The 26034-nt window shown below is 27.6% G+C and overlaps 2 protein-coding genes across 2 annotated transcripts; both read right to left on the reverse strand.

Moving 5' to 3' along the window:
• Nucleotides 1-4103: 4103 nt before the first annotated feature.
• Nucleotides 4104-21056, reverse strand: LOC100199826 (uncharacterized). Its single transcript, XM_065788940.1, has 4 exons — nt 20857-21056; nt 14686-14849; nt 12771-12824; nt 4104-4467 (listed from the first exon to the last, which is right to left on the reverse strand). The coding sequence occupies exons 1-4, from the start codon at nt 21017-21019 to the stop codon at nt 4186-4188; spliced, it is 663 nt and encodes a 220-aa protein (XP_065645012.1). The 5' UTR covers nt 21020-21056; the 3' UTR covers nt 4104-4185.
• On the reverse strand, nt 18599-19879 carry LOC105843128 (ankyrin repeat domain-containing protein 16). The gene has a single exon (XM_065788939.1). The coding sequence runs from the start codon at nt 19830-19832 to the stop codon at nt 18693-18695; it is 1140 nt and encodes a 379-aa protein (XP_065645011.1). The 5' UTR covers nt 19833-19879; the 3' UTR covers nt 18599-18692.
• Nucleotides 21057-26034: the final 4978 nt, after the last annotated feature.

A 26034-nucleotide genomic window follows, 5' to 3' on the forward strand; every position in this document is an offset into this window, starting at 1 on the left:
AGTGAATATGTATGGTTCAAACGACCTTTAAGTGAATATTTGTTAGATTATTGCTGTTGATAGTGATACATGTGAATATTTGTTAGATTATTGCTGTTGATAGTGATACAGTTTAATATTTTTCTGATTTTAAATATATGATTTTGATTATTAAAGAACTTTTTGTAGTCAGATTATTTTATATTTTAAAAATATGGGTAAAGTTGCTGACCCTAGTTTTAAAAAGCGAGGCAAAGTTAAAGCATTATTTAAGTTGGAAACATTTTCATAACGGGAAATTGCTAAGAATTGTAGACAGCAATTTTTACCATCAAGAAACGATTGAACTTTGGTTTTACGTTCTCCCCAAGACACTCCACTTCAAGTCGAAAACCAGTCATGACGCCACGTGCAAGACGGGTTCTGCTTGCAAACTGTCGAAAAAACAAAATAATGACCAATACGCAGCTCCAGGGCGTGCTGCATTAGCACCAGATTAATGTCTCAACAAGTTGTGTTCAGAGATGTCTGATACAAGATGGATTTGTAGCACGTTGACCACGCAAAAAACCGCTCTTGACCAATGCTCAACAAACGTGACTGTTGCTGTAGGCCATGGATCACAAAGATTGGACCACAGAACAGTGGAGAAAGGTATCATTTTTTATATAAGAGCTTACAATCATGTATTCTAAATTGAAGCAAAATCTAAGATATTTTTTCATTTAATAATGATGTTTAATATCATGCATTACCTGTTAGTGCAATTGTTTTATGTCCATAGGTATCGAACATTGTAGCAATGGTTAGGTTTATTGCATGAATGCAAAATGAAGTGAACATGTGATCAGTGATTACAGGATGTTAATCTAATGTATGCTTGAAACTTTTACAGTGTGTTTGTATTTTTAGGTTTTCTTTAGTAACGAATCTCTATGTTCGAGATACTCGACGATAAATGTCAGTACGTGCGCCGTCGTTCTGGGAAAGAATTTCAACCGCAATGTCTAGTGAAGACCGTCAAACATCCTACCTCAGTAATGGTATGGTTGATGATAAGTTCTCATGGTGTAGGACCCCTTAGAATTATTGAAGGCAGAACGGATCAATATCAATACATCAACATATTGGAATTTATTTAAAACTTATTTAACCTTTATCAACTATAAAACAAAATAAAACTCATTATTTATCAATCAACTTGTTTAACCAAATACTTATTTATCAACCAAATTTAATAACCAAATACTTATTTAATCAACATCAATAATTATCCTAACCATAAACTAGAAGCCTCACTTCAGCAAGTTTCACCAACGCATCGAATTGAAATTTCAACGTTTCCGCCAACAATTTGAGCAAAAATAAAATTTTATTCTATTGGGTTTCAAGCAGGCATTCTACTCTAAACCTGTCTACTCTAAACCTGATGCAAAAACGCATCAGAAAAACGTAGCTGCTTTACGGCAGCTCAAGCAACTTGAGCTGCCGTAGCGCAGTGGTTAGCACGCTCGCCTCAGAAACTCGATATCTGTGGTCTGTGGTTCAACGCTATCTCTGGGCAAGTTTTATAAGGTCTGTAACGAAGGACGCGTAAACTTCCTTTCAAATGCTCATCTATGGTGCTCTGAAATAAGATCGTGAAGAATTTTCGGGGTCCTGGTAGAGACAAGGCGGCTTATTTTCCTAAATAATGCAACATTAGATTTTCTTTTTTGCTTCTGTAGTTAAATGCTACCAGGCCCGTAGGAACAAAAATTTTATTAGGGAGGGGGGCAAAGCTGGATTAAGGGGCCCCAATTTAGTCTTAAGAACCTTTTTTTTTTAGTCATTTTTTCAGTCAATTTTCTCAAAATTATTAATTTAAAAAACTATTGGGGGGGGGGGGCAAATGCCTCTGCTGGCCCCCTGGTTGCTACGGGCCTGCATACATACATACATACATACATACATACATACATACATACATACATACATACATACATACATACATACATACATACATACATACATACATACATACATACATACATACATACATACATACATACATACATACATGCATACATACATACTATAAAAAAACAAAGTACAGACATTTAAGATTTAGAACAGTACTTAATAAAATTTCTTGCAGAAGTGAATCTACAAAATAATTTTTTATTCATATTTCGTAGAAATGCTCTATATAAACTGCATAAACTATATAAACGTAGGAATACTCTATATAAACTGCATAAACTATATAGACGTAGGGATGCTCTATATAAACTATATAAACGTAGGGATGCTTTATATATACTACAAAAGTCATTCCTGCAAAGATTTCGATCAGAATTTTACAAGATTGAAATATGACTGAACCTATTGATTCTTCCTACATATGGTGTCCTATAAGACTAAAAAACAAAAAAATATATATTCTTATAAGAATTTAAACTTTTTAGGATTCTTGTTGGTCTGTCATTTTTTCTGGTTTCTTATATGGTTGGACTCTCACAGTACAAGCAATTGCAAAATTTATAGGAGTTCTTATTAAGATTTATTCAATAGGATTATCCTATACAAACTTATTTTCCAACTTCATACAGAAAGGTTCGAATAATTTTTGTAGGATATATTAGTAGACATTTTCGCTAGGGTATTAATACAATTGTTATAGGTAGCACGTTGCATAGATGATGCTTTGGTGATATTTTTCTACTGCAAAGAAAGAAATTGTTTCGCCAGACCAAAAATTTTGGCAACATAAAGTGGCCACTTATTTTATTATACTTTGTAGCTGTAAACTACTGAATTAAAGCAGTGCTAATTTTGAAATAAACTACCACCTATATACAGTACCACCACAACAATACAGTAAACCACCGCTTGTTTTTTACATGCACTTACATTAGGTAGAGTAATTTTGCAGAGCCATCCTGAGAAGTGGTTGTGCTACCTTCCTACGAAAACTTTATTCAAAACCTAGTCGGCAAATATAAAACAACGCGGAATTTTCATTTATATGAATATATTAGTTATTTGTCGGTAATAATCAGATATTTCGTTCCCCTTACTCCATATGTAAAAACACTTCGGGACAGTCCTGAAAGTATGTCTTTTGATGTTGTCAAATACAGTTATAAATATGATTTCGTTTTTTATACAAACACATTTTTTAGCTTTATTCGTTGCAAGTGTTATCTGCAAAGAATTTTCATACCAGGTAGCACAAACGCCAAAATAAATGCTAGCAATAAACGATGTACTACAACCACATTCTCAATAGAAAACAAGATTCTATAGTTGTTTGTCTTTTCGTTCTCAGCTAAAGTCAAGCTTTTGCAAAACTGTTTATTGGTTTTCGCTACCGCACATTCTTGATTGCATTGGTCCCTCACCTTTAGATAGTTTGCTCTTATCCATTCTCAATAATTAAAGACCCTTATCTTTGCAGACTTTATAAGTTACTATAAATTTATAAAATTTTTTTGAAAGGTTTTCTATAAAAGACGCCGGCCTGCAAATAGACGCATTAAAATTAGTTCTAACAAAATCACAGGATTCTTATCGTGAACTATTCCAAAACCCTCGATTCTTTTTGTTTTTCTTCAAGTCAACCAATATTTGGAAATAAGTCGAATTACTTAACTAAACTAAAATTCACCCGACTGAAATGTGTCAAATACCCGACTATTTACTTTAAAGAACCAACTATAACTTTAAAATCACCTTTTTTGAGGGGTGTTACCCACCCCCCACCCCCACCCCTAAAATCGCCTCTGGCCTGGATCTGCTTGAAGTTTGAATTTACAAAATTTAAAAATCGATAAAATTTTATAATTTTTATACGAATTAAATAAGTTAAAGCTTCAGAAAAAATTACGCTGTAATTTAAAGAGTAAAAAATTCCGGTTGCACCGCCTTCTGCGTAGTGATCACCACCTTTTGCGTCTTTGGCGCCTAAATTATGACATTGTTATAATTAAACCAAACCATTATTAATAGATAATATTAAACTTGAACCGAGTGGTGATTTATTTTTATTGACATTAACTTTTTATTAAACTTTCATTCGATAACGGAATAATATCAGCAATGTTATGAATAATATCAGTAATGTTTAGACGAGAATGAAAAACTTTTATAAAAAGATTATTTTAAAAATTTGTAAATTTATAACAACCTAGACGTCTTACTAATAAGAAATTAAATACATGTTCTCTAAAGACAAGTTCCTCTCCTAATATTATCAATAGATTCTTTTTTCTTCATCATATATTCAAATGTGAGTTTCTGTAATTCTTCTTCTGTGGGTAAAAGAGGAGGGAGGTCATTACCAACAAGTTCAACTACAGCGTTTCCTTTTATGTGATGCAGTAAACGCCCACGTCGGACTTGTGGAATTGCTTCCGACTGCAAATGATACATTTGAGTATAACCACTTTCAAGATTTTCAAATCGAGGCAACAAGTCTTTGAAAACACGAGGAACAAGTTCTTTTCTCTTGAAAGAAGTAAGAACAATAAACAGATTACAATAAATAGTAAATACAACAATTATGTAAATATGCATAAATTTAATATACTACATAAGATAAATTTAATGTAAATTTTACCACTTAAGGTAAATTTTCCGCAGGTTTTGGTATACCCGACTATGACCTATTATATATAGAAATATATCATATTTTAGAAGTTTTTATAAGACCTTTGTGAAAAACGAAAAAAAAAATTGAAACAAAAGATACATTTTTTAACTTTCCTAAAGTTTCAAATAGACTTTTTTTTAACGATTGCAATCCCGAGATCCAGGGATCCTGAAATCCCGAAACTGTCTAATATCAACCCCGGGATTCCCCATAAGATCGAACAAAACAAAGCGTAAAAAAATATATATATATAAAAATATATACAATTAATGCGTATCAATCAAATAACTAATATTTAGTATTCCCAGGGCTTTCCCAAGGAGGAGGAGGGGTTTTCGTAGGGGGTGTCTAGCCTCCTCTACAAATTTTATTAGTTGGCAAATGGAGTTTGACACTGGAGTCGGCAAAATTGGATTTAGTTAGCGGTCGGCGAATGTCGGAAAACGAGGACCTTTTTTTTTTTTAATTAGATAAGTTAGTAAGCAAAAATTGTTTTTTTGGCTTTAGTCGGCAAAAAACAGACACGTTACCCCCCCCCCCTCTTTTAAATCTCTTCGGGACGGCCCTGAGTATTGCAGAAATTTTCAGTTATATTATTGTATTTTCAGTTCACAATAAATAGGTTATCGAAAAGGTTTGATTAAGAAACGAAAAAAAAGTGAAAATCTTCACAATATATTATGTTGATTAGCATATACACAATTTGAAAATTTAATACACTATCTTCTTTAAAAAGAGATTAATAAGCTAGATTGGATACGAAAGCAAAAGGTTTTTGGAGGAAGGGAGAAACTGCATTTTTTGATGTTTAAGTAACGCACGTAAATTCCAAGTCCTCCGAAAAATCAAACAACAAAACAGATATTCCCTAGACACAAAGAAGCGAAAAAACGTGAATGTTTAAAAACGAGTTCTAGAAGTTAAGCACGGTACTTAACACGGTAGTTTACCCCATTGAACGTTTGTATAAATGGTGGATTCAGAGATGTATTTAAACACTTTACGACACTACTGGCACATAAACTGTACGTAAAGAATGGTGAGAGGTATGGTAAAGAATGGTAAGAGGTATGGTAAAGAATGGTGAGAGGTATGAATTAATAAGCTTTAATAAAACAATGAAAAATATTTTTATAACACGTTAGCGGTACTTGCGATACCCACACTTTGCATCATTAAATAATAAGGGTAATATTTATATTATAATAATTTGTTATATAATACGAATTTTTATTGTTTATAAAAAAATATTTACATATTTACTTATATAAACTTATTTACATATATACTATATATATGTGTATATATATATATATATATATATATATATATACATATATATATATATATATATATATATATATATATATATATATATATATATATATATATATATATATATATATATATATATATATATATATATATATATATATATATATATATATATATATATTACTTATTTACATATAAACACTTGTTATTTACATCTATACACTTTTTAAGTATTCGCGGTAGTTCAATTTTTTAATAGCTTAGTTTTGTTAGTTTTTCTGTTCTGTTCTGTAATTCTGCAAAATAAATTTTTTTCTAACTAAAAAAAAAGCGTTTCTTATAAGGTTTTCAAAATTAAAAATAAAATAAGCATGACGTATGTGGATTTTATGTATGCGGATTAAATGTAAATTAGCTGTTTGGAAATATTTTCTACAGGATGAGAAAGACCAAGCAGCAATGTATAAATTGCCAAAGTGCAAGAAAATTTTAAAAATGGGGGGTGGTTCAACAAAAAGACTTTATATACATATGTTGTCAGTGCATAATGTTAAGATCGAAAGTCCAATCAAACCTAACATTACCAAAGAAAGTACATCAGATAAACCACCAAAAAAGAAATCTAAATCACTAACAGAATACTTTTTGATTTATGAAAGGGAAAATAAAACACTTCGCGTTACACTTGCTCGCCTAACAGCGTCTGACGGGCTTTCATTTATTATGATTTGTTCTTCAACAGATTGACGTGCCGCTCTAACTGCTATGGGATTCGGAAATATATCAATGCCAGTAAATAAAATTCATAATCATGTAGTAGAGTACAGCAAAGAAATAAGATTAGTTCATCAAATCGCAGCGCCCATTCTGAATTCAGAGTATGAGTGAGATTTTCTTTGTCTTTTGACAAATGGACGTCACTTCAAAATTGTCGCTATAGGAATATTAATGTTCATAAACAAATCAGCCAAAATTTGAAAATGAATTTTCTGACAGTTGTTTATCCAAAAATAAGGTAATTGAGGACGATTTACTGGGTTACAATCATAAAAATGTATGATCTAAAATTGAACTAAATGAATTTTATTATGGGCCAGTCATAAAAAAAAGTACGCAAATTGATACTAAGAACAACTTCTTAAAAAAAAAAAAAAATATATATATATATATATATATATATATATATATATATATATATATATATATATATATATATATATAAAGGCTGAATTTGGAAAAAAACTGAATTTAGATAACTTTCTTTAATAATGGACTGCAAGAGATGGTGGAGCAGCTTTCTGCTAATGCTTAAATGACTTTACAAAGTAAAAAATTGTTTAAAAAAATTTATTTATATTTATTACATTTATTGATATTTACCCAGTCTAAGATAATTCTATAGCTCTGTCACATGATGAAGTAACAATATTATGAGAGATTAATACAACTTTAGTTCCAAATAAAACACTTTGTCGCAAAGATTCTAACATTCAAAGATTCTAACATTCTAAGATTCTATTTACAGCCAACATAGCTAATAATTTTATGTTTACAAATTCAAAAGATGGTGACAATATCACAACTGTATACAGCTTATATGGTTGCACCATTCAAAAGTTGAAGCTTTAGGTAGTAGATACCAATAAAAAATTATCATACTCTTGTGTGCTTAATACAAGGGGAGAGAGGGTAATTTTAGTCCAGATCTAATAAAGGATGGGGGGGGGGGGGAGTTATTAAAAGGGTGAGTAGTAATTTTTTACAGAGCACAAATAAAATAGTTTAACTCTAGAGGATTTAATTCAGTAAATTTTTAAACAGCTGTTTCATCATAATTTCAATAGGACTTAATGTGCTTATAAAAGTTTCATACTATGGTGAGAAATAAACAAAAAACCTTTTGAAAAATCGAGAATAATAAGATTTTCTTAAGGTCAACAAATTTTAACTGAAAGTTAATTTTGTTAAAATGATTTGATTTTATTAAAAATTTTTATTCATATCAGTGACTGTTATATATAAATTTTTTAGTTTTGAGAACTACTTCAATTATCTTATCCTCTTTGCTATACTGTTTAATATGTTGTAGACCAGCAACGGGATATTGAAAGGTTTTCACCATTCAATGCAATTTTTATTGTATTTTGAGTACAAATATTCAGTTATTTCATGTTGATTGTTTATATTGCATTATACTGTTATTATTGTTTATTTATTATTATCATCAATATTTTTATAATGGATTGTATATTCAATTGTGGTTAGGCTATGGAGATACTAAAAAAATATCAATTGGTTGAAATTGAAGACATTCTACCATTTTTTCTTGATAATATCACTATTGATTGTTTTAAGGTTTTATTTTGTAATTTTTTAGATATGTTATGAGTTATACAATATAAAGAATACAAAGATAAAGAATCAAATTACTTTTATGATTAAGGTTTTGATGAATGTAAATCATTTTTACAAAGATGAATAATCAAATTACTTTTGTGATTAAGGTTTCATTAATGTAAATAGAATAGTTGAATTTGTAATTTGTTCTTCTTCTTAAAATTAGTTATAATAAAGTCGTGTACATGTTAAAAAATCTCTTACATATGTTCTTATTCAAGATTGTTAGTAAAGAACAATTGCATCAGTTGCTCCAAAACAATTCTTGTAATCTTTTTAGTATTCAATAGATGCCTCAGTAATAACAAAAAGCAGTGTTGCAGAGCAAACAAGTTATTCTGATGCGAAAACTTATTTATAATTATAGTTTTATACATAATTATAGTTTTATACTGTTTGCAAAGTTTAAAAATCATAATATATTACTAAGTCATCACAATGAAAATACTGCCAACCATTTACTGCGCCTTACTCAAACAGTCAGTCAAGCTAATCCTGAGAATAAGCGGTCTAAATTAAATTCATTTTAACCGTAGAGAACTTAAAAGCAACCTAAAATATTTATTATAAACATTAATGTAAATATTTTTTTTTATAATAATAATTACTGTTATTATGTTTATTTTTTACAATAATAACTATAAATAATATTGATAATATATAATAATAGCAGATAATTGTGAAAAAAGTTTCATAAGATTTTAAATACAACAAAAATAATATAAAACAGTTTAAAAATCCAAATAAGCATTATTACTTATAGATTTAAATATATTTGATTTTAAATGCTTCTTTTAAGCTAAAATTCAATTATATAAAAGTCACAGAATGTATCGTAATTTTTTTTATTAACTTAGCTATGGTGTTACCATTAATCTTGAATATTATTATTGAAATTTTATCATTTTAACTATCAATGAATTGTTATTTTTATTTCTCCCTCTGTTCCGAAATACTGTTCCAATTTCACGTTTTTTTTTTGTTCCAAAATACTATTCCGATTTGATTTTATTGCTAAGTTCTTGCGTATTTCTTTTATTCATTTTAAAATATTCAAAACACATTTGAAATCTTTTTAAACCAAAATGTTGTCTGCTTCTAAGTTTATTATTATTGCAGTAAAAACTACAATAACAATAAACTTAGAAATGCAATAAGAGCGCTAACAATTAAAGTCAATCTATAAACAATAAAATCATCTTAGCATGAAGTATTTAAACTAAATGTTTTTAACCACTATTAAATAATTTAATACAAAATAAGAATTTTTCAAAAGACCACACTATATATAATTTTTTTCTAAAAGTGTTACAATGTTGCTAAATTTTTAAGTTTATAATTCATTTTTAACAAATTGGAACAGTATTTCAAAACAAAATATTTCATAAAAAAAACATCTTTTTTAGAAATTAATGGTGTGGTGGTAAAAGATAATATTATTGCCATGAATTGTTCATAATATTATAGAAAAACATATAAATTTTATATAAAAAATGTTTTTAATTAAAAACATAATTTATTTTCAATAATTTTTTACAAAGAATGCAAATCGGAACAGTATTTTGGAACAGAGGGAGTATTATTTTTTTTTTACTTAAACTTTTTACATAAATATTGTTCTTAGAATTTTTTTTAAAACTAATTGCTATTTATTTTACTTATGTATTTTTCAATAAATATTTTGTAAAGTATTACAGCTTTTGCAAATAGGTTGTAAGTCGATGATAAAACAAAAAAAACGTCTACTTGCCCTGCCAATGTTTTTATTTATAAACTTTTAAATTTTAAATGTTATAAAATGGAAAAAATAAAAAATATATATTGTTGCATCCCCTTTGATACCAAGGCGTATAAAAATGGTACTGCTCTATTTAAATAGACAACACTTTAACGTTTAACTAAACTGAGGGGGTTGAATAAATATTTTTGCATTGTTTACAAAAAAGAACTAGGTCTCCCCCTGAACTTACATTTTAAAAAAATATACCTATTAAAATTGCTGTAGTTTCTGAAATGATCCTTGTTATATCCTAAATGATTAACTTTTGAACACCATATTCTACTTTTAATAGTGTTGAATGTATATTAGGGATGTGACGTTTTGGTAAATTTTTGGTATCTCCAGTTTCCAATATAAAAAACAGATGAACTTTGGTTTGAAAGTATTTATTTTTTTAAATAGGTCACCCGCCATGACCCTTGATTACACACTAGCTCCCATATATCAGTGAACTTTTTTTTCTTCAAAAGTATATCAACCTGGGTCTCGAAAGAACCAGAATTTTATAGTGATTTCAAAATTTATAACCTTTTCTAATAAAACAATTTTTTAAAAAATATTGCAAACAAAATGTCATAGAAAAAGGATCTTTTCAATTTTTAGTTAAAAACTGTTGTTTTTTGTATATAAAATTTAAGCAATTCATTTTTATTTAAAACCATTATCATTTCTGAAATCTTTGTGAAATTCTGGTTCTTTTTGAGACCCAGGTTGATATACTTTTAGGAAGAAAAAAAATTCACTGATATATAGGAGCCAGTGTGTAATCAAGTTATTACAAAAATGAGATATTACAAAAATGAGATGCTGCTTGCTGCATATGCTGCCCCCAAAAAACGTAAACTAATAAATAAATATCCCAAAAAACGTAGTTTGTTAAAAAATAAAGATCTTTTTGCAAAAAGCAAGGCCCCTCAGTACTCCTGTTGTCGTGGCCCTTGATAAAAACTTTTGAATAATTTTTTATTTTTTAAATAAGTCATTTTAGTAAAGATATTTGATTTTTTTCTCATCAAAATTAGCAATAAAATCAAATCGGAATAGTATTTTGGAATAAAAAAAAAAGTGAAGTCAGAACAGTATTTGGAACAGAGGGAGTACTAAAAGTAAAAAATAAATTTTATGTAAAAAAAGTAAAAATAATATTATGATTTGTAAATCATAATATTATTTTTAATATTGTCGAATGTTTATAAAGTTTCTTAATACAAACTTTTTATTTTATCAAATATAAATTTGATAAAACAAAAAATTTGTATTAAAAAACTTAATACAAATTTTTTATCACTTACTAATTAGATCTAAAATAGCATGTTCAATTGAATATTGCTTTTGGAAGCCGAATCGTTTCTTATTTAGGATTTTATTTTCATTTAAATATTTGTATAATCTGTTATAGATTATTCGTTTAAGAAGATTAGAAAAAGTAGAAAGAAAAAAATTTATTTCATCTTTTTTTTGTGCAAAATTTAATCATTAATCAAACATCTTAACACATTAATCATTAAAATTAAGTATAATAGAATAAAATAAAAAAAGTTGATAACCTTTAAACTACCTAATAAACATGATGAAAAAAATTTAAGACTTTTCTCAGTAATATGACCAACAACTATGAAATCATCAAATTATTGAATATCTTCATTAGCTTTTTTATTAATTCTATATTAAAACAATTTTAACATTCTTATACAATTATTATAAAGATAAAAATTGCAATGACTTCTGAGATAGCATAAGCTATTTATGCTTAAAAATAATATAAAAGATTTAAAAAAATCAAACAACAAGAATCTGATTTAGAAGATAACTACAGGGAGAGATAGAGATTTTTAAAAATTTGAATTTTAATTAAATGCGTGTTTACATAAAAAAAAAAAAAAAAAATTGAAACACATTTAACTTTATTTTAATTAAAAAAATCTGTTAAAAAAAATCAACGCTCTATTGCAATAAATTAAAAGCAAGATAAAAACAAAATAAATTATTTTAATTTCATTCTAAAAACATTTTTTCTAAAAAAAATAATTTTAAACTTAGTCATTTAATAAAATTAAAAAAATCTCTTTTCTTACTAAGACAAATTTATTTCTTTTATTGAATTAATAAAATATTGTTTTAAAGTACTGTTAAAAATAAAATTAATAGTAAATAATAAAAATAAATTTTTTTTTTATTTTAAACAATCTTTTAACAACAGACCAAGAAAGTACACAGTTAATTCAAAGAAATGATAAACTCCCAGTTATAATTCACTATAACTCATTCATTATATGTTGCTTTTAAATTTTATTTATCTTGAATTCAATCGTTTATAATACTAAAACACCTTTTAAAGAGTAAACATACAGCATACAGCATTACCAAACATAATTTGTTTATAATATTTATAAAAAATACTTTGAACAATACATCAGTTAAATAAAACATAACTTTTTTAAATTAAAATTTGGTTTATAATATTATATTTTTCTTAGTATTTTACGCAGATTTTTGTAAATATTATAAACAAAAATTATTTAAATTCAAAACCAAACTTTAAAAAAAAAAATTATTAAGTTTAAATAATCTAAGTGAAACAGATTTAACACGTTTACAATTTCTTTTTATAGTATTAAGTAAAAAAATAATGATTTATTAATTTAAAAAAAAGGTATACTAATCTTTACAGTAAATTAAAGCCATTAAGTTAAAAAAAAAACTTACATGCATTAAGGAATAAACTGCTGGTTCATTGCCATTCTTTGCGAAATCAAACAACTAAAAATAAATCGTTACACCGCATTACATTTAATCCACTAAGTCATTAAAACAATTATGGTAGCTAACTACAAATTCATTTAAATTTCATTTCAAATTTAGCTCCAATGAATTGACACTTGCACAAAAAACATTCAGAATAGCTGGCAAAGATCTGCATCTGAAGAAAAACAAACTTAAAAAAATGGGCTTTGCTGGCATACAAATCAAAGCTGGTAAGGAAACCTTGCTTGAAGAGTACGTTAAAGAATAACTCTTTCAATAAGTTTCCAATAGAAACAATATCAATTAATATAGTTTGTGCTCTTGGTAGGCATTTATATACAAACCAAAAAAAAAAACTCTTAGTTCAAAATTGTTTTTTATCTTGTAATAGTGTTCATATTATTCTATATTTTTAATATGTGAACATACTTGATATTAAAAATTATAACATTAAAAATTTCGGATGTTTTTATAGGTTCTTCATGCTTTGCTGGGTATATTTGACCATTTCATGAAAACTGTTGTACATGTGAAAGCTGGTGTTTTTGATTGGTCTGAGTCCCCTTTTAGTGCTTCAAATAGATTTCTGAAGCAAGCAGAGACTTCATTACAAATAGAGATATTAAAAAAAACAGGTATAAAATGGGAGTTCCCTGATACAATTAAAAAAAGAGAAACAACAACAACAGGTTATATAGCTAGAGAACTATTGCACATAAAAATTAAACAGGGTTTTAATTATTGCACAATCGCTTGTTTAATATCACGCAACATTTCAAAAGTTTGAACTGGTGCTCTCAGTAATTCTTTGAGTATTTTCCTCAAAAAGAGTGGATCAATATAAAAGCTATTGTACAGATTTTTATCTATTCCTATTTAACAAGTTACAAAAAAAAATTTACCTGGACCATGGATCAGTATAACACCATCACTTCACAAACTGATTGGTCATTCTTGGGAGCTAATTTTGAATAATGAGGAAAGTGGTTTGGGAAATCTTTATTATTCAGGGTTAAAAGGTAATAACAAAATATTAAGATTGATACATACTAGACTCTCAAGAAAAAACTCCTAAATAGTCAATTTAACAGACACCATTAACTGAAAGTGGATATCATCTGATCAAATTTTTATGACAAAAGGTACAATTCAAAACCATACTACAAATTTCGGTATGAATGAGGACATGATAAATATTCTCATAAATAAAATGTCTCTAATAACATTTTATCTGAAGATGACACATTTTATTTATATGAATAAATTACATATATAAGTGCTTCTTTTGATAATTTTTATTGCTTTTGTCATTGATGTACCTATGTTATCTTTGTGTTACAAAATATACATACATATTTGTAAAAATTTATACGTATTTTTGTTATAACCTTTAAGAAATTTTGATTTTTGTTCTTTTAAATTATGACCCTAATATCCTGCAGCAAAATTACTTTTTAGTTTTTCCAAAATTAACACATAAAAACCTTTCCAGAAAGTTCGTAATCAACCCCATAGCACTTTCTGTTCGAAAGTTATAAACCAATGTCAGTGAAAACAGCTGTTTGGCCCATTGTGTGGTAGTATTTGAGCATATATAGATCAACAACTGCTTACTCATTTTATCTTTATGGCATACAGCTTTTTCTGTTAAAAAAAAAAAAAGAAGAAGAAGAAGAAGAAGAAGAATAATGAAAGAAAAGATTGCTGTCTTAGTCCAAACCCTCAGCAATGTAGCAGCACTCCTTAAAAAAATAAAGTTTGAACTTAGAAAATACTTGCGAACATTTGTCATGAAAGTCTCAACAAAAAAAATTTAAACTTTCTACTTTCAAAATTATTAAGTGATACAATTAAACCCATATAAATAGAAGCATACCAATTCTGTAAGTCTAGCTAATCCTTTTCCTCTAACATATGTAACAACAACTCTTTCATGAGTGATGAGCCTATCAAGAAGTAACTTGAACATATTTCTTCGATGAAATCTGTTTTTGGTTTTTGTGTCAAGTATGTTGTCGAAGCATCTCTCCTCTAAGTCGACTAAAATTTAAAAAATTTAAAAAAACATGGTTAACATATATGAACAATATTAAGAATAGAGATATAATATTTTTAATTTAAATAATTTTTGTAAAAGCATTTCTAGTAGGTAAACATACCTCACAGGGAAAGCACATAAACTGTTAAAAATTACATAGAACCTATAAATAACCTTCGAATTACATCCTCATCATTATGAACACCTTACTCACAAAAACAACATAAACTAAATTCAAATTACAAACAAACTAATATGATAATCATGAAAACAAATTTATCACCCAGCGATAACCTTTAAAATATATTCAATAAGATGAATCGACTAATAATTTGCTATTAGCAACAAACAAATAAGCACCAATGAACATAGAACAGTTCTGACAAACAATTAAAATGTACAAACATTGTAAAACATTTTTTCAACTTTACAGTCTCAAAAAAAAAAATAAGTCAAACAACTTTATGAAAAGACATCAATAACTTAATTTACAAAAATTAAAACAATAGCACAATTATAGCCAATACAGCACTTTTATCTATTCTTTCTAGCTTTTATAAACAACTTTTATTTTCAAGAAATCTTGTCTTTATTTACAATATTGTTTCAAATCTTTTGGTTAAAACGTTGTTACTTTTTTAAATGTACAAATAAGCTCCCAAGACCATACCAACCATAGTACATAATATGCCATTTCAAAATTAAAAATTTTCCATTTAAAAAAATAAAAAAATAAAAACACTTTTAAGAATAAAGTTTTTTTTCCATTTGTGTATAAAGAAAATATTAAAATACTACATAGTTTTATGAAGTAATAAATAAACAAACAAATAAATATATATCAACCCTCGGAATCAGGGTCAGCATTCAGCGATGCTGAGCTAAATGTCAACCTAAAAGTGTTTGAGGTTGGCAAAAAAACGCCGATTTTGTTTCTATTTTTTATGATAACCCCCTTGTGTAAAATTTTTTTTGCTGACCTGATGCCGATTTCATTTTTCCTACTTCTGAGAGCTGATATATATATATATTTGTGAATATCTCTTTATCTTTCTTAAATAACAAAACTCTCAGCAAAATTTAGCAGAAAATCAGCGTTTTTTCTCAAAAAAAAACAATATTTGCTGTAAAAAAAAAAAAAAAAAAAAAGTAAAAAAAAAAAAGGTTCTCAAATTTTAATTTGGGCAGCGCCCAAACAACGGCCGACGGTGTCAAAAATGATCTAGAATAGCCCCTGATATGGCAGCAATCTTTTCTTGCATAATTCTTTATTTTTCTTCCTTTTCTGAAAAATTAAAGCGCACATTTTTAGAATAAGAGCGCAAAAATAACATCAGGAAACTGTGTCCATAGACATGAATTGTTCAAGATATATATATATATATATATATATATATATATATATATATATATATATATATATATATATATATATACATATTTATATATATATATATATATATATATATATATATATATATATATATATATATATATATATATATATATATATATATATATATATATATATATATATATATATATATATATATATTAGGGTGTTTCATATTTTATCAATTTTTGAAATTAAACTCGCGAATCGATTTATAAATTGACCATTTATATGAAAATAAGTTTGAACAAAAAAAAGTATGTTTGTACAATTTTTAGGGTCCCCGCCAGTTCGATTTTGGGCAAAAATGTTGGGTGTTTTAAACGCCTGGCGGGGATCTTCAAATTTATCCTATAAAATTTTTTATTCTTTTAAATAATATATGTTGGATTGGATATTAATTACATAAAAGGAGCATGTTGAAAAAATTAAGATACTCCTCCGAGTTATTAATATTTACAAAAACCTATTTTATAACTCGGTGGCGTATTTTATAACTCGGAGGCGTATTTTATAACTCGGAGGCGTATCTTAATTTTTTCAACATGATTCTTTTATGTAATTAATATCCAATCCAACATATATTATTTAAAAGAATAAAAAATTTTATAGGATAAATTATAAGGTCCCCGCCAGGCGTTTAAAACACCCAACATTTTTGCCCAAAATCGAACTGGCGGGGACCCTAAAAATTGTACAAACATACTTTTTTTTGTTCAAACTTATTTTCATATAAATGGTCAATTTATAAATCGATTCGCGAGTTTAATTTCAAAAATTGATAAAATATGAAACACCCTAATATATATATATATAAAGATATATATCTTAATACTATGATGAAATATATATAAAAGTAAGTGTTATATATAAAATCGAAAATACATCATTTGCGGTGACATACTATCTATTTAACTTATTAAAATTTTATTAATTTTGCTACTCAATGTTGCCTCTGGGGTAGCAACATAAAATAAAATTTTAATAAGTTAAATAAATAATATGTCACTGTAAACAATGCATTTTCAATATATATATATATATATATATATATATATATATATATATATATATATATATATATATATATATATATATATATATATATATATATATATATACAGATATGTCAAGTTTAAAGTTACTTAAGCAAGACTTAAATCTGTCCTTAAAACATCAATAAACACATATATAAAATTGTCCTTAAAATACTACAAATATACAACTTTAATATAATTAAGTTGTTGTGTTATACAATTCAATGGATAATATATAAATTTGGATTTAGTTATGCATGAAGCATTATGGATAACATCATACTACAAATATTCATTTGCGTAGATCCTAGTATTGAGAATTTAGACAGACAATATATACATGTTAAGAACATTTAATGCAGTAAAAAAAATTGATTTTTTATTCATCTTTTTTAAGTGAGTATAATTTGTTTTGGTTGTTAAGTTTATGTTATATTTTTACTGTTAAGTTTATGTTATAATCAAAAAAGGCTCTAAATTATTTTAAAAAGAGTGAAAAAAACATATTAATGTTGCATTAACCTAACTCTGCAAAAAAATAAGTTTTAAAACTTTTTCTGGTCTTCCTTTTAAAGCTTTTTCAATTCTGATAAATATATAAAACAAAGTGTACCGTGGGACACTTTATTTATCCCATGATATAAAATAAAGTGTACCATGAGACACTTTATTTTATATCATGGGAAAAATTAAATTACGCCAAGTTGAGTGAAAATATGATTGTTCTACTTTTTTATCTTTTTCAAAAAAATTGGACAAGTTTAAACTTATTTCATTAAGAAGTGTAATAACCCTATGTACCAGTTATTTATTTATTTCCTTATTTTACAATGAATGCACATTTTTGCCTGTTATGATGTCTCAAGATGTAAGTTTATTTATGCTTATGTCAGCTGATGATTAAACATCTAAAAAGAAATGATCTAAAATAAAAAATTTTATTGAAAAAATTTTGTTCATAAAAAAATATAGATTCTTTATTCTTTTTTTTATAACATTGATTTATTAATAATATTTTTTATAAAAAAAATTTGAAAAATTAAAAAAAAAAAGTTGTATTATTTTTTAAGATTACTATACAAAATTTATAAGCTCCTCCTACTCAATGGATGAAGCTCCTCATACTCAGTGGACCAGGTTCCTCCTACTCAGTGCTATAGGCATATTTTTGATGTTTCAAATATGACACTTTTAAACATTTTTTACAAAATATTTTCATTTGACATAAATATGAACATAATTAAGTTGCAAACTCCAACATAATACCTGAAAGTGTAATATCTGAAACATCAAAAATACTTGCTTACACTAATGCTCCTACAATTACTCTTACAAGTTCTTTTTCCTTGGTAAGTTACTATCACCTTTATAACAAAAAAAAAGGAATACATAATTCAATATACATCATTTATTAACTATAAGGTATGTAAATCAATTTGTACAACATCCCTCATTTCTTGACTAAGAGCATAGTTAACTGCCAATTTATCATATTTATCCTTTAAAGTTTGATCACATTTTAACTCAATAAGCATTTTTGCAAACCTAACTTTGTTTGATGCAACTGAAAGATGCAAAGGTGTTCTCAGACTAGCATCTGGTTCATTAAGTAAATATTTAAAACATCGATTTACTGATTGATCATTTACTAGATAATTAAGTAGTTCCAAATGACCTTCTTTGGCTATTAAATGAAAAACTGTGTACCCTGAATTCTTTGTTTTGAGATTAATGTCAACATTAAGTTTTTCTACAAGATATTTTACAGAGTCAACTTGCCCACTTTCTGCTGCAATATGAAGTGGATATCTTCCAAGATTGTCAACTTGATCAAGTAAAACTAAATTTGTTTTAATTAAAACTTCTGCAACAGAAACAAAACCAAATCGCAATGCATCCATTAAAGGACTACTACCACAAGAATCTCTTACATCTGGATTACATCCTTTCTCTAACAAAAACTTTACTGCCTCAATTTTTCCATGCATAGATGAGGTGTGAAGAGGAGTACGTTTGTTATTACTCACTGTAAAACATAATGTATTGTCAATACAAACTAAATAGTCCATAACATCTATAAAACCCTCTCTACAGGAGATATGAAAGGAAGTCCATCCATCTTTATTTTTTCTTTGAACATTAGCACCAGCATTTACTAACAACTTAACAATATCCAGATTTCCTTTTGTACAAGCCAACATTAGTGGGGTCCAATCAGCTCGTTTTAATGGGTCAACTTGAGCACCTTGATTTAGCAAAAATTCTACACAGAGCAAGCAACCATTATATGCTGCTTCATGTAATGAGCGTTTTCCATCAATATTAAAACACTCTATTTTAGCTCCAAAGTTAAGTAACTCTTTAAGAACTTCAAAGCTTTTGTGTCTTGCAGCTACAATTAATGGAGTATCACCAGAACTTATATGGCAATAGTTTACTGCATTTCCATCTTCAGTAATAATACGTCTGATATTATTTACATCATTCAGCATAGCTGCTTTCATAATAGGAACAGACAAATAACATTTCCGTTCTTTTTTCGTTAAACTAGACATAATATTTTGATAAAACTATAAAATAAACATTTAATGTAAAATTTAAAAATATTTATAAAATCCAAAAAAAACAACATAAAAAGCCAAGAAACATCAAAAAAAAACCAACCATCGAAATCTTTCATTAAATCATATTCAACATACTAAAACCCATAGATCTATTAAGAGTCGTTGCTTTAACGAAGCAATTTTAAATTTAAATTTTATTTATTTGTTGAATATTTGTATAGTTAGGTTATATAAAAACATGCATTTTAGGTTATTATTTTAAGCAATAGTTTGAAATTGTCATGTTTTTTGTAAACTCAACTTTGATTTTTTAATTCTAAATTTATTTCTGGTGTCTGCTTTGTTTGGAATATATATATTACAAATGTTAAATAACCGATGATGAAAGATGCTACAACTAGTTTTATGTCACACCAAAAAACCCATTTCCTAGCACCATTTGTGCAAATTTATAATATCAAGACCATTTGATTCTGCTGAAGAATTTTCTTTCAAATATTCTTTAGTTACTCAATAATTCTCTAAACTTTGCTACAGCTTGAAAACATTCAATACTTGTGTTATATTTATTAAAGTTTAAACAGTCTATTTAAACTCTTCGAATTTTAATTCTTTTTTTAAAAAGCATAAAAATTATTTTTAATTTTAGATTTTGAAAAAAGGAGAGACTTGTAAAATGAAAATGTAAAGCAGTTTGAATGGATAAGGAGTTTTTTTCTTAAAATTCTTAAGATCAAAGGAAAATTATTGAAAATACAAAACACAATTCGTCAAATTTCAGCAACAATGTAGAACACACATTTGCACTACAATTGAATTGTTGCTGCCTCCTCCTAATAGAATGTTCTGCGTTTGGGAGGTTTTAGTATGCTAAAAACGATAAAGAAACAAATTTTTCCTGAAACTTTAAAATAGTTACATATGACTTCATAGTTAATATTACTTTTAGTTAACTCCTCCTAAAGCATTGAAATCAAAATTTTAGAAATATTTGTTTATTACAAAAATAATGAACCTTCTGTGTATACAGTTGACGGAAAACTGTTTTTCCATTTAGAAATGTTTCGTCTTTTTTTTGATAATGGATTGGTAATTGAGATTTGTCTACAACTTATCAGACTGGGTAATACAATTTTAGAAAATGCAAAATTTTTGTTTATGATAGTTCCAGCTGACATTTTGAACACGGGTTTGTGTAATACTTCGCTCGGAAAATAACAAAATAAACTTTTTTACGGCACAAATATTTTTTTCCATTATCGTAAATTTTTGTGAAGGTTGCTGACTCGAAAGTCTACTACCCAGTGGGCATGCGTCGTCCGAGAGACGACCGTCGGACATCTTACGGACGTCTGGACGTCCACGAGACGTCCTCCGGACGACACGTGCCCGTTGTGTAACTAAAGTCTACCACTCATGGCCACCGAGAGCCGCCACGCTGCCTGGGACAGCAACCCTTATTTGCGCCCCTATTTATTTATAATTTAGATGAAGGGCCTTTTTTTTAAGGTACCTTCATTTCATTTGGCGCCCCTTGGATATCTGCCGCCAGAGACAAACTGTCCCTTTCACTCCCCCCCCCCCCCTCCCACCCCACTCAGCGGCCCTGCTACCACTAATTCTAAAGTCAACCAACGAAAGTCTGTTGACACTAAAACTTGATGTTACAATAATGAGTTTCGAGAGCACGTGTTATAAACAATTTTTTGCTTCTAACTTGTTCTTTAGGTTAAAAATAAGATGAAGAAAGTGGAATGTTCCATAATATATTTTTGAGATGCATTTTTAGAATAGAATAGTTGCAACAAGACGGTCTTGTTGCAACTATTCTATAAGCTTAAAAAAAATTTGTCTTGGTAATTTACATATAATGGCAGGATTAGTCATATTTGCAACTACTATTACTTACTGAGACCTTACCTGAGATTTTATTTTCACGACATCCTTCTTCTTGTACCTTAATCAAAACAGATTTTTTTTTATAAGAAAAACACTTGAAGATCAAAAAATAGGCGTTTGTGACCATGTTTTTTTTATTGTTAGTAGTGGTCTACCATCTTTTTTTTTAAAGTATTAGTTATAGAGATTTCGGAAAAGTTGTTACAAAATTTTGAAAAGAGATCATTGCCAAACAATAAAATTTACAAGTATTGCATTAAAGAGCACTATTATATTAATTTACAAGTATTTCATTAAAGAGCGCTATTAATTAATCAAATAAACCAATTTGGTCTGATTACTGATATTAGAAAATTTCCATATAATTGCTTGTATCAAATGAAAATTAATTGACTTTTTTTAGATTAGTTTTTAAGGAATTTATATTTTTCAGAGGAGATAGTGAGGAATTTTTTTCTTATACAGGTAAGGACCACAATACGTTCTAAGGATTTGGGATGACTTTCTTTTTTTCAAGGGTACTATACAGTTTCCAGTTGCTCTAGTGCTAAATTTATTTATATTAGTTTTAAATTTTTTTTTTTATAAATCGACTTGGAACAGTTCCCACTTAATGCTTGAGCATAAACAAAATGCTTTTATATATATTGATTTGATAAATGTTTAAATCTGTTTTAGTAATGGGTTTGTATGAGTAAGCTTGTCTTTATAAAATATAACTCTTGAAGCAAGTTTCTGCCGTCTATAGAGAGAACTTAATTTAGTTTTATGAGTACTTGCCCATGCTTTATTGGCGTATGATAATATAGCATATATAAAAGAAAAGTAAAGAAGTTTTGATCTTTTGAACGATAAATAAGGTCTTGCTGTATAGATTAGACCAACGATGTCTTGATTAGACCAACGTTTTTTGAGAATTTTTTATTTATAACATTAATATGAGAGTTCCATAACAAATTTTCGTCAAAAAGCACACCAAGAAGTTTAGATGATTGGGTTTATTCAATAATTGTGTTGTCTATACTAAGAGTTAGTAAAATTGATGATTAAGCTCTAATTTTTTGGTTGGAATAAATAAGTTTTATTTAGTTTTGTTTGAGTTGATTGACAATTTGTTAGCTCTGAACCATTGGTTAAGTTTTATATGTTCTAAGCTTGCGGTTATAAAAAAAGTCGCTGGTTAAGCTAGAAGAATAAAACAGATTTGTTTTGTCTGCAAAAATTAAACAATCTAACTTTGACGAGGCTTTAGGAAGACCGTTAATTTGTTAGCTCTGAACCATTGGTTAAGTTTTATATGTTTTGACGAGGCTTTAGGAAGACCGTTGACAAAAATTAAAAATAGAAGAGTAGCTAGAATAGATCCACATTTGATTTTCAGCAGTTTCGAGTTGTTATAGTGATCAATAATAACTCATTGTTGTCTATTGTCTAGATAGTTAGCAAACCATTTTATAATTTGATTTTTAATGCTTATTTTTTCCATTTTTTTCAGTAGTATTGCGTGGTCTACAGTGTAAAACGCTTTTGTTAGATTAATAAAGACTCCTAATACAAGTTTCTTATCATTGAAGAAAGTGTATTAATGAGATCTAGGATAGCATGTTTCGTTAAATGTTGCGTTTGAAACCCGTATTGATTTTTATCTAAGATTTTGCGTTCTATTAAATATTTATACAGTCTGTTGTAAATTATTCTTTCAAGGAGTTTAGAAAGTAGAGAGAAACCGGTCTATAATTGCTTGTAGCAGATGTACCTCTATCTTTAAATATAGGTACAATTTTTGCTATTTAAACTTTTCTAGGACAATCCCGTTTTTAATTGAAGATCTGAAGATATTAAAAATAGGTCTTTTTATTGCAGAAAAAACATAAAGTACACCATCGCTAGAAAGGTCGTTAATACCTAGGGTCTTATTCTTTTTAATTGGTTTGATCGCTGCTTCTAGTTCATCTAAGTTTAAATCACTATCTGGAAATGAACACTCAAAGTTACTAAAATAATTTTGAAGGATTTTTCTGAGCCTTTTTTTTTAGATGCAAGGTTTAGACCAGTGATGCAAGGTGTGACCAGTGATGCAAGGTGTGACCAGTGATGCAAGGTGTGACCAGTGTTGTATATGACACTAGTTGACCATATATGACCATATATCTTTTTTGTTTTTGTACTCAACGCTGTATTCCATTATTCTGGCGGGTAAAATGTCAAAAATTATTATTATTTTTTTTTACTAATGATTTCTTTCATAACTTCCCACGTTTTCTTTATGTTTCCATTATCATTTTTTAATTGTTCAGAATAATATATTTTTTTAGATTTGCTTTTTATTTTTTTAAACTTTTCTTTTTAATATCTTCACTTCCAAGAAGGCTCCAAGCAACCACTATTAGAGTTGGAAGTTACTGAAAGGGAAAAGATTAAGTTTATAGACCAAGATAACAATTAACAGACAACTTAAAAGATTGCAAATTATATGAATTAGGAAAACAAGATGAAGAAAGTGAATTTCAAAGAAATTGAATTTTGAAGAAATGCGAACAGGGTAATAACGGTTATAGTACTAGTACTACAGGTACTAACGGTAAATATTCTGTTGTTATTTATGATAAATTAGTGGCTAAAGATTTTTAAAAATCACATTGGACTTTATTTTCTATTTGTATTTTTGAGTTTTAGATAATATTTCCAGTTAATATTGTTAAAATGGCGGAAAACATCAATATTAATGTTTTTGACATTAGAGGAAAGAAAAGACACACAATATAATTAATGACACTGATAAAAACATTAACTTTTTTGACAAAATTTTAGTAAAAACGGCTTATTACAATGTTCAAAATGTTAAACATATTCTTAATTCATCATCTTATTTCTCATTATTAAATTGAAACATAAAAACTTTCAAAATTTAAAATTGATTTTAAATAATATAAATAACGATTTATATTACTATAAATTTGGTATTAGCGGGGGTGTATCTATTTTTGTCCAAAACTCATTGGCTTTTAAGCATGTGCCGTCGAGTGATTTTTTTAAAAGTTCTAATAAAACTTTAACATTTTGCTGCCGTTTTTGGTTTGAATATACCAAATGATCTCTCCTTAACAGGAAAAAATGCTTTTAGAAATATCAAAACCTGACTTGTATTTTTTTTTAAAGCCTTAACAGTTATCAATGTCATGTTTTAAAGCCTTAACAGTTATCAATGGGTTACTTTGATAGTAAATGTTATTTCAATCAAATATCAAGTTAACCCCACCACAGGGTTTCATTGATAGTTTTTTAGGCTTAAAAAAAGATTTATAGACCTAGTACACCTGATACTATCGAAAAAATTAACAAGTTTTCAAAAATTTTCAAAAGTCTTTGATTTCAGTTGATGACTTTCAGGTGAGACAGGTATGGGAAATGATATTGATCCCTTGTTTTTCTCGGTTCATCTGAAGTTCTTTCAACCACAGCAGAACATGGAACAGTTTCATCCATATCATTTTTGTTTTGTGTAAATTTAAAGAATTTACACGCTGGTTGTTTTTTCAAAAATTTTATATGAAGCAGTTTTATTCACTCAAACACTTCAACGACTTGACCAATGTAATTGACAACAGATTTCTTCCCGGTGAAGGCTACAACTACCCATTGCTTTGTTTCAAATGTCAATTGTTCTATCAACTGATTCCATAGAGTCTTAATAGTCATCTTGAAGTTCCATTTCAATTTTAGAATTATCAACAGGTATTTTCCAATCACAAAGAACGTTTATCGTCTTCAAATAGTGATTCTCGCAATTAGATGAGAGTGCAACTGGATGTCCAATTTGTTTTCCATGTTTACCTTTCATTCTGTTGTGCAATGTCCTATATGGAATTTTTGAATGTTTTAGATGTTTTCAGTAAACTCAAAGTACCCTTCCGGCAACATTAAAGGGCCGCTAACAACTGAGTTTCTGAATGTGAACGATAAGCAAGACTCCAGTCCTTCCTCTTGTAGGTACTCATATTACGGATAGGTAGGTATGTACCTATAGGTATATAAAAAAACATGTTTTTTATAGTGTTTATTACTGTTTAGAATACGTTTTTTACACTTTCATACACTTTTTCATGTTTTTTTATTTTTAACAATTTTAATATGTTTTATACCTTTTAAATCAATTTTATGAAATCTTTGTAAACTTTTGATTAGTGTTTATTTATTTTTAACCTGAAAATAGAAAAGATAATAAAATAATATTAAAAAGATATTACAAAGATAATATACTGAAAGAGTAATTCTAAAAAAATATCAATGTTAC

The sequence above is a fragment of the Hydra vulgaris genome, chromosome 01 (assembly GCF_038396675.1).
Source record: "Hydra vulgaris chromosome 01, alternate assembly HydraT2T_AEP".
Taxonomy (NCBI): Eukaryota; Metazoa; Cnidaria; class Hydrozoa; order Anthoathecata; family Hydridae; genus Hydra; species Hydra vulgaris.

Excerpts from the sequence above, each read along its gene's own strand:
- LOC105843128 (XM_065788939.1), bottom strand. The coding sequence starts at position 19,832 with ATGTCTAGTTTAACGAAAAAAGAACGGAAATGTTATTTGTCTGTTCCT.
- LOC100199826 (XM_065788940.1), bottom strand. The coding sequence starts at position 21,019 with ATGTCAGCTGGAACTATCATAAACAAAAATTTTGCATTTTCTAAAATT. Across the intron at positions 14,850-20,856 it reads GTCAACTGTATACACAGAAG|TCGACTTAGAGGAGAGATGC; the intron begins GTTCATTATTTT and ends TTTAAATTTTAG. Across the intron at positions 12,825-14,685 it reads TAGCTAGACTTACAGAATTG|TTGTTTGATTTCGCAAAGAA; the intron begins GTATGCTTCTAT and ends ATTTATTTTTAG.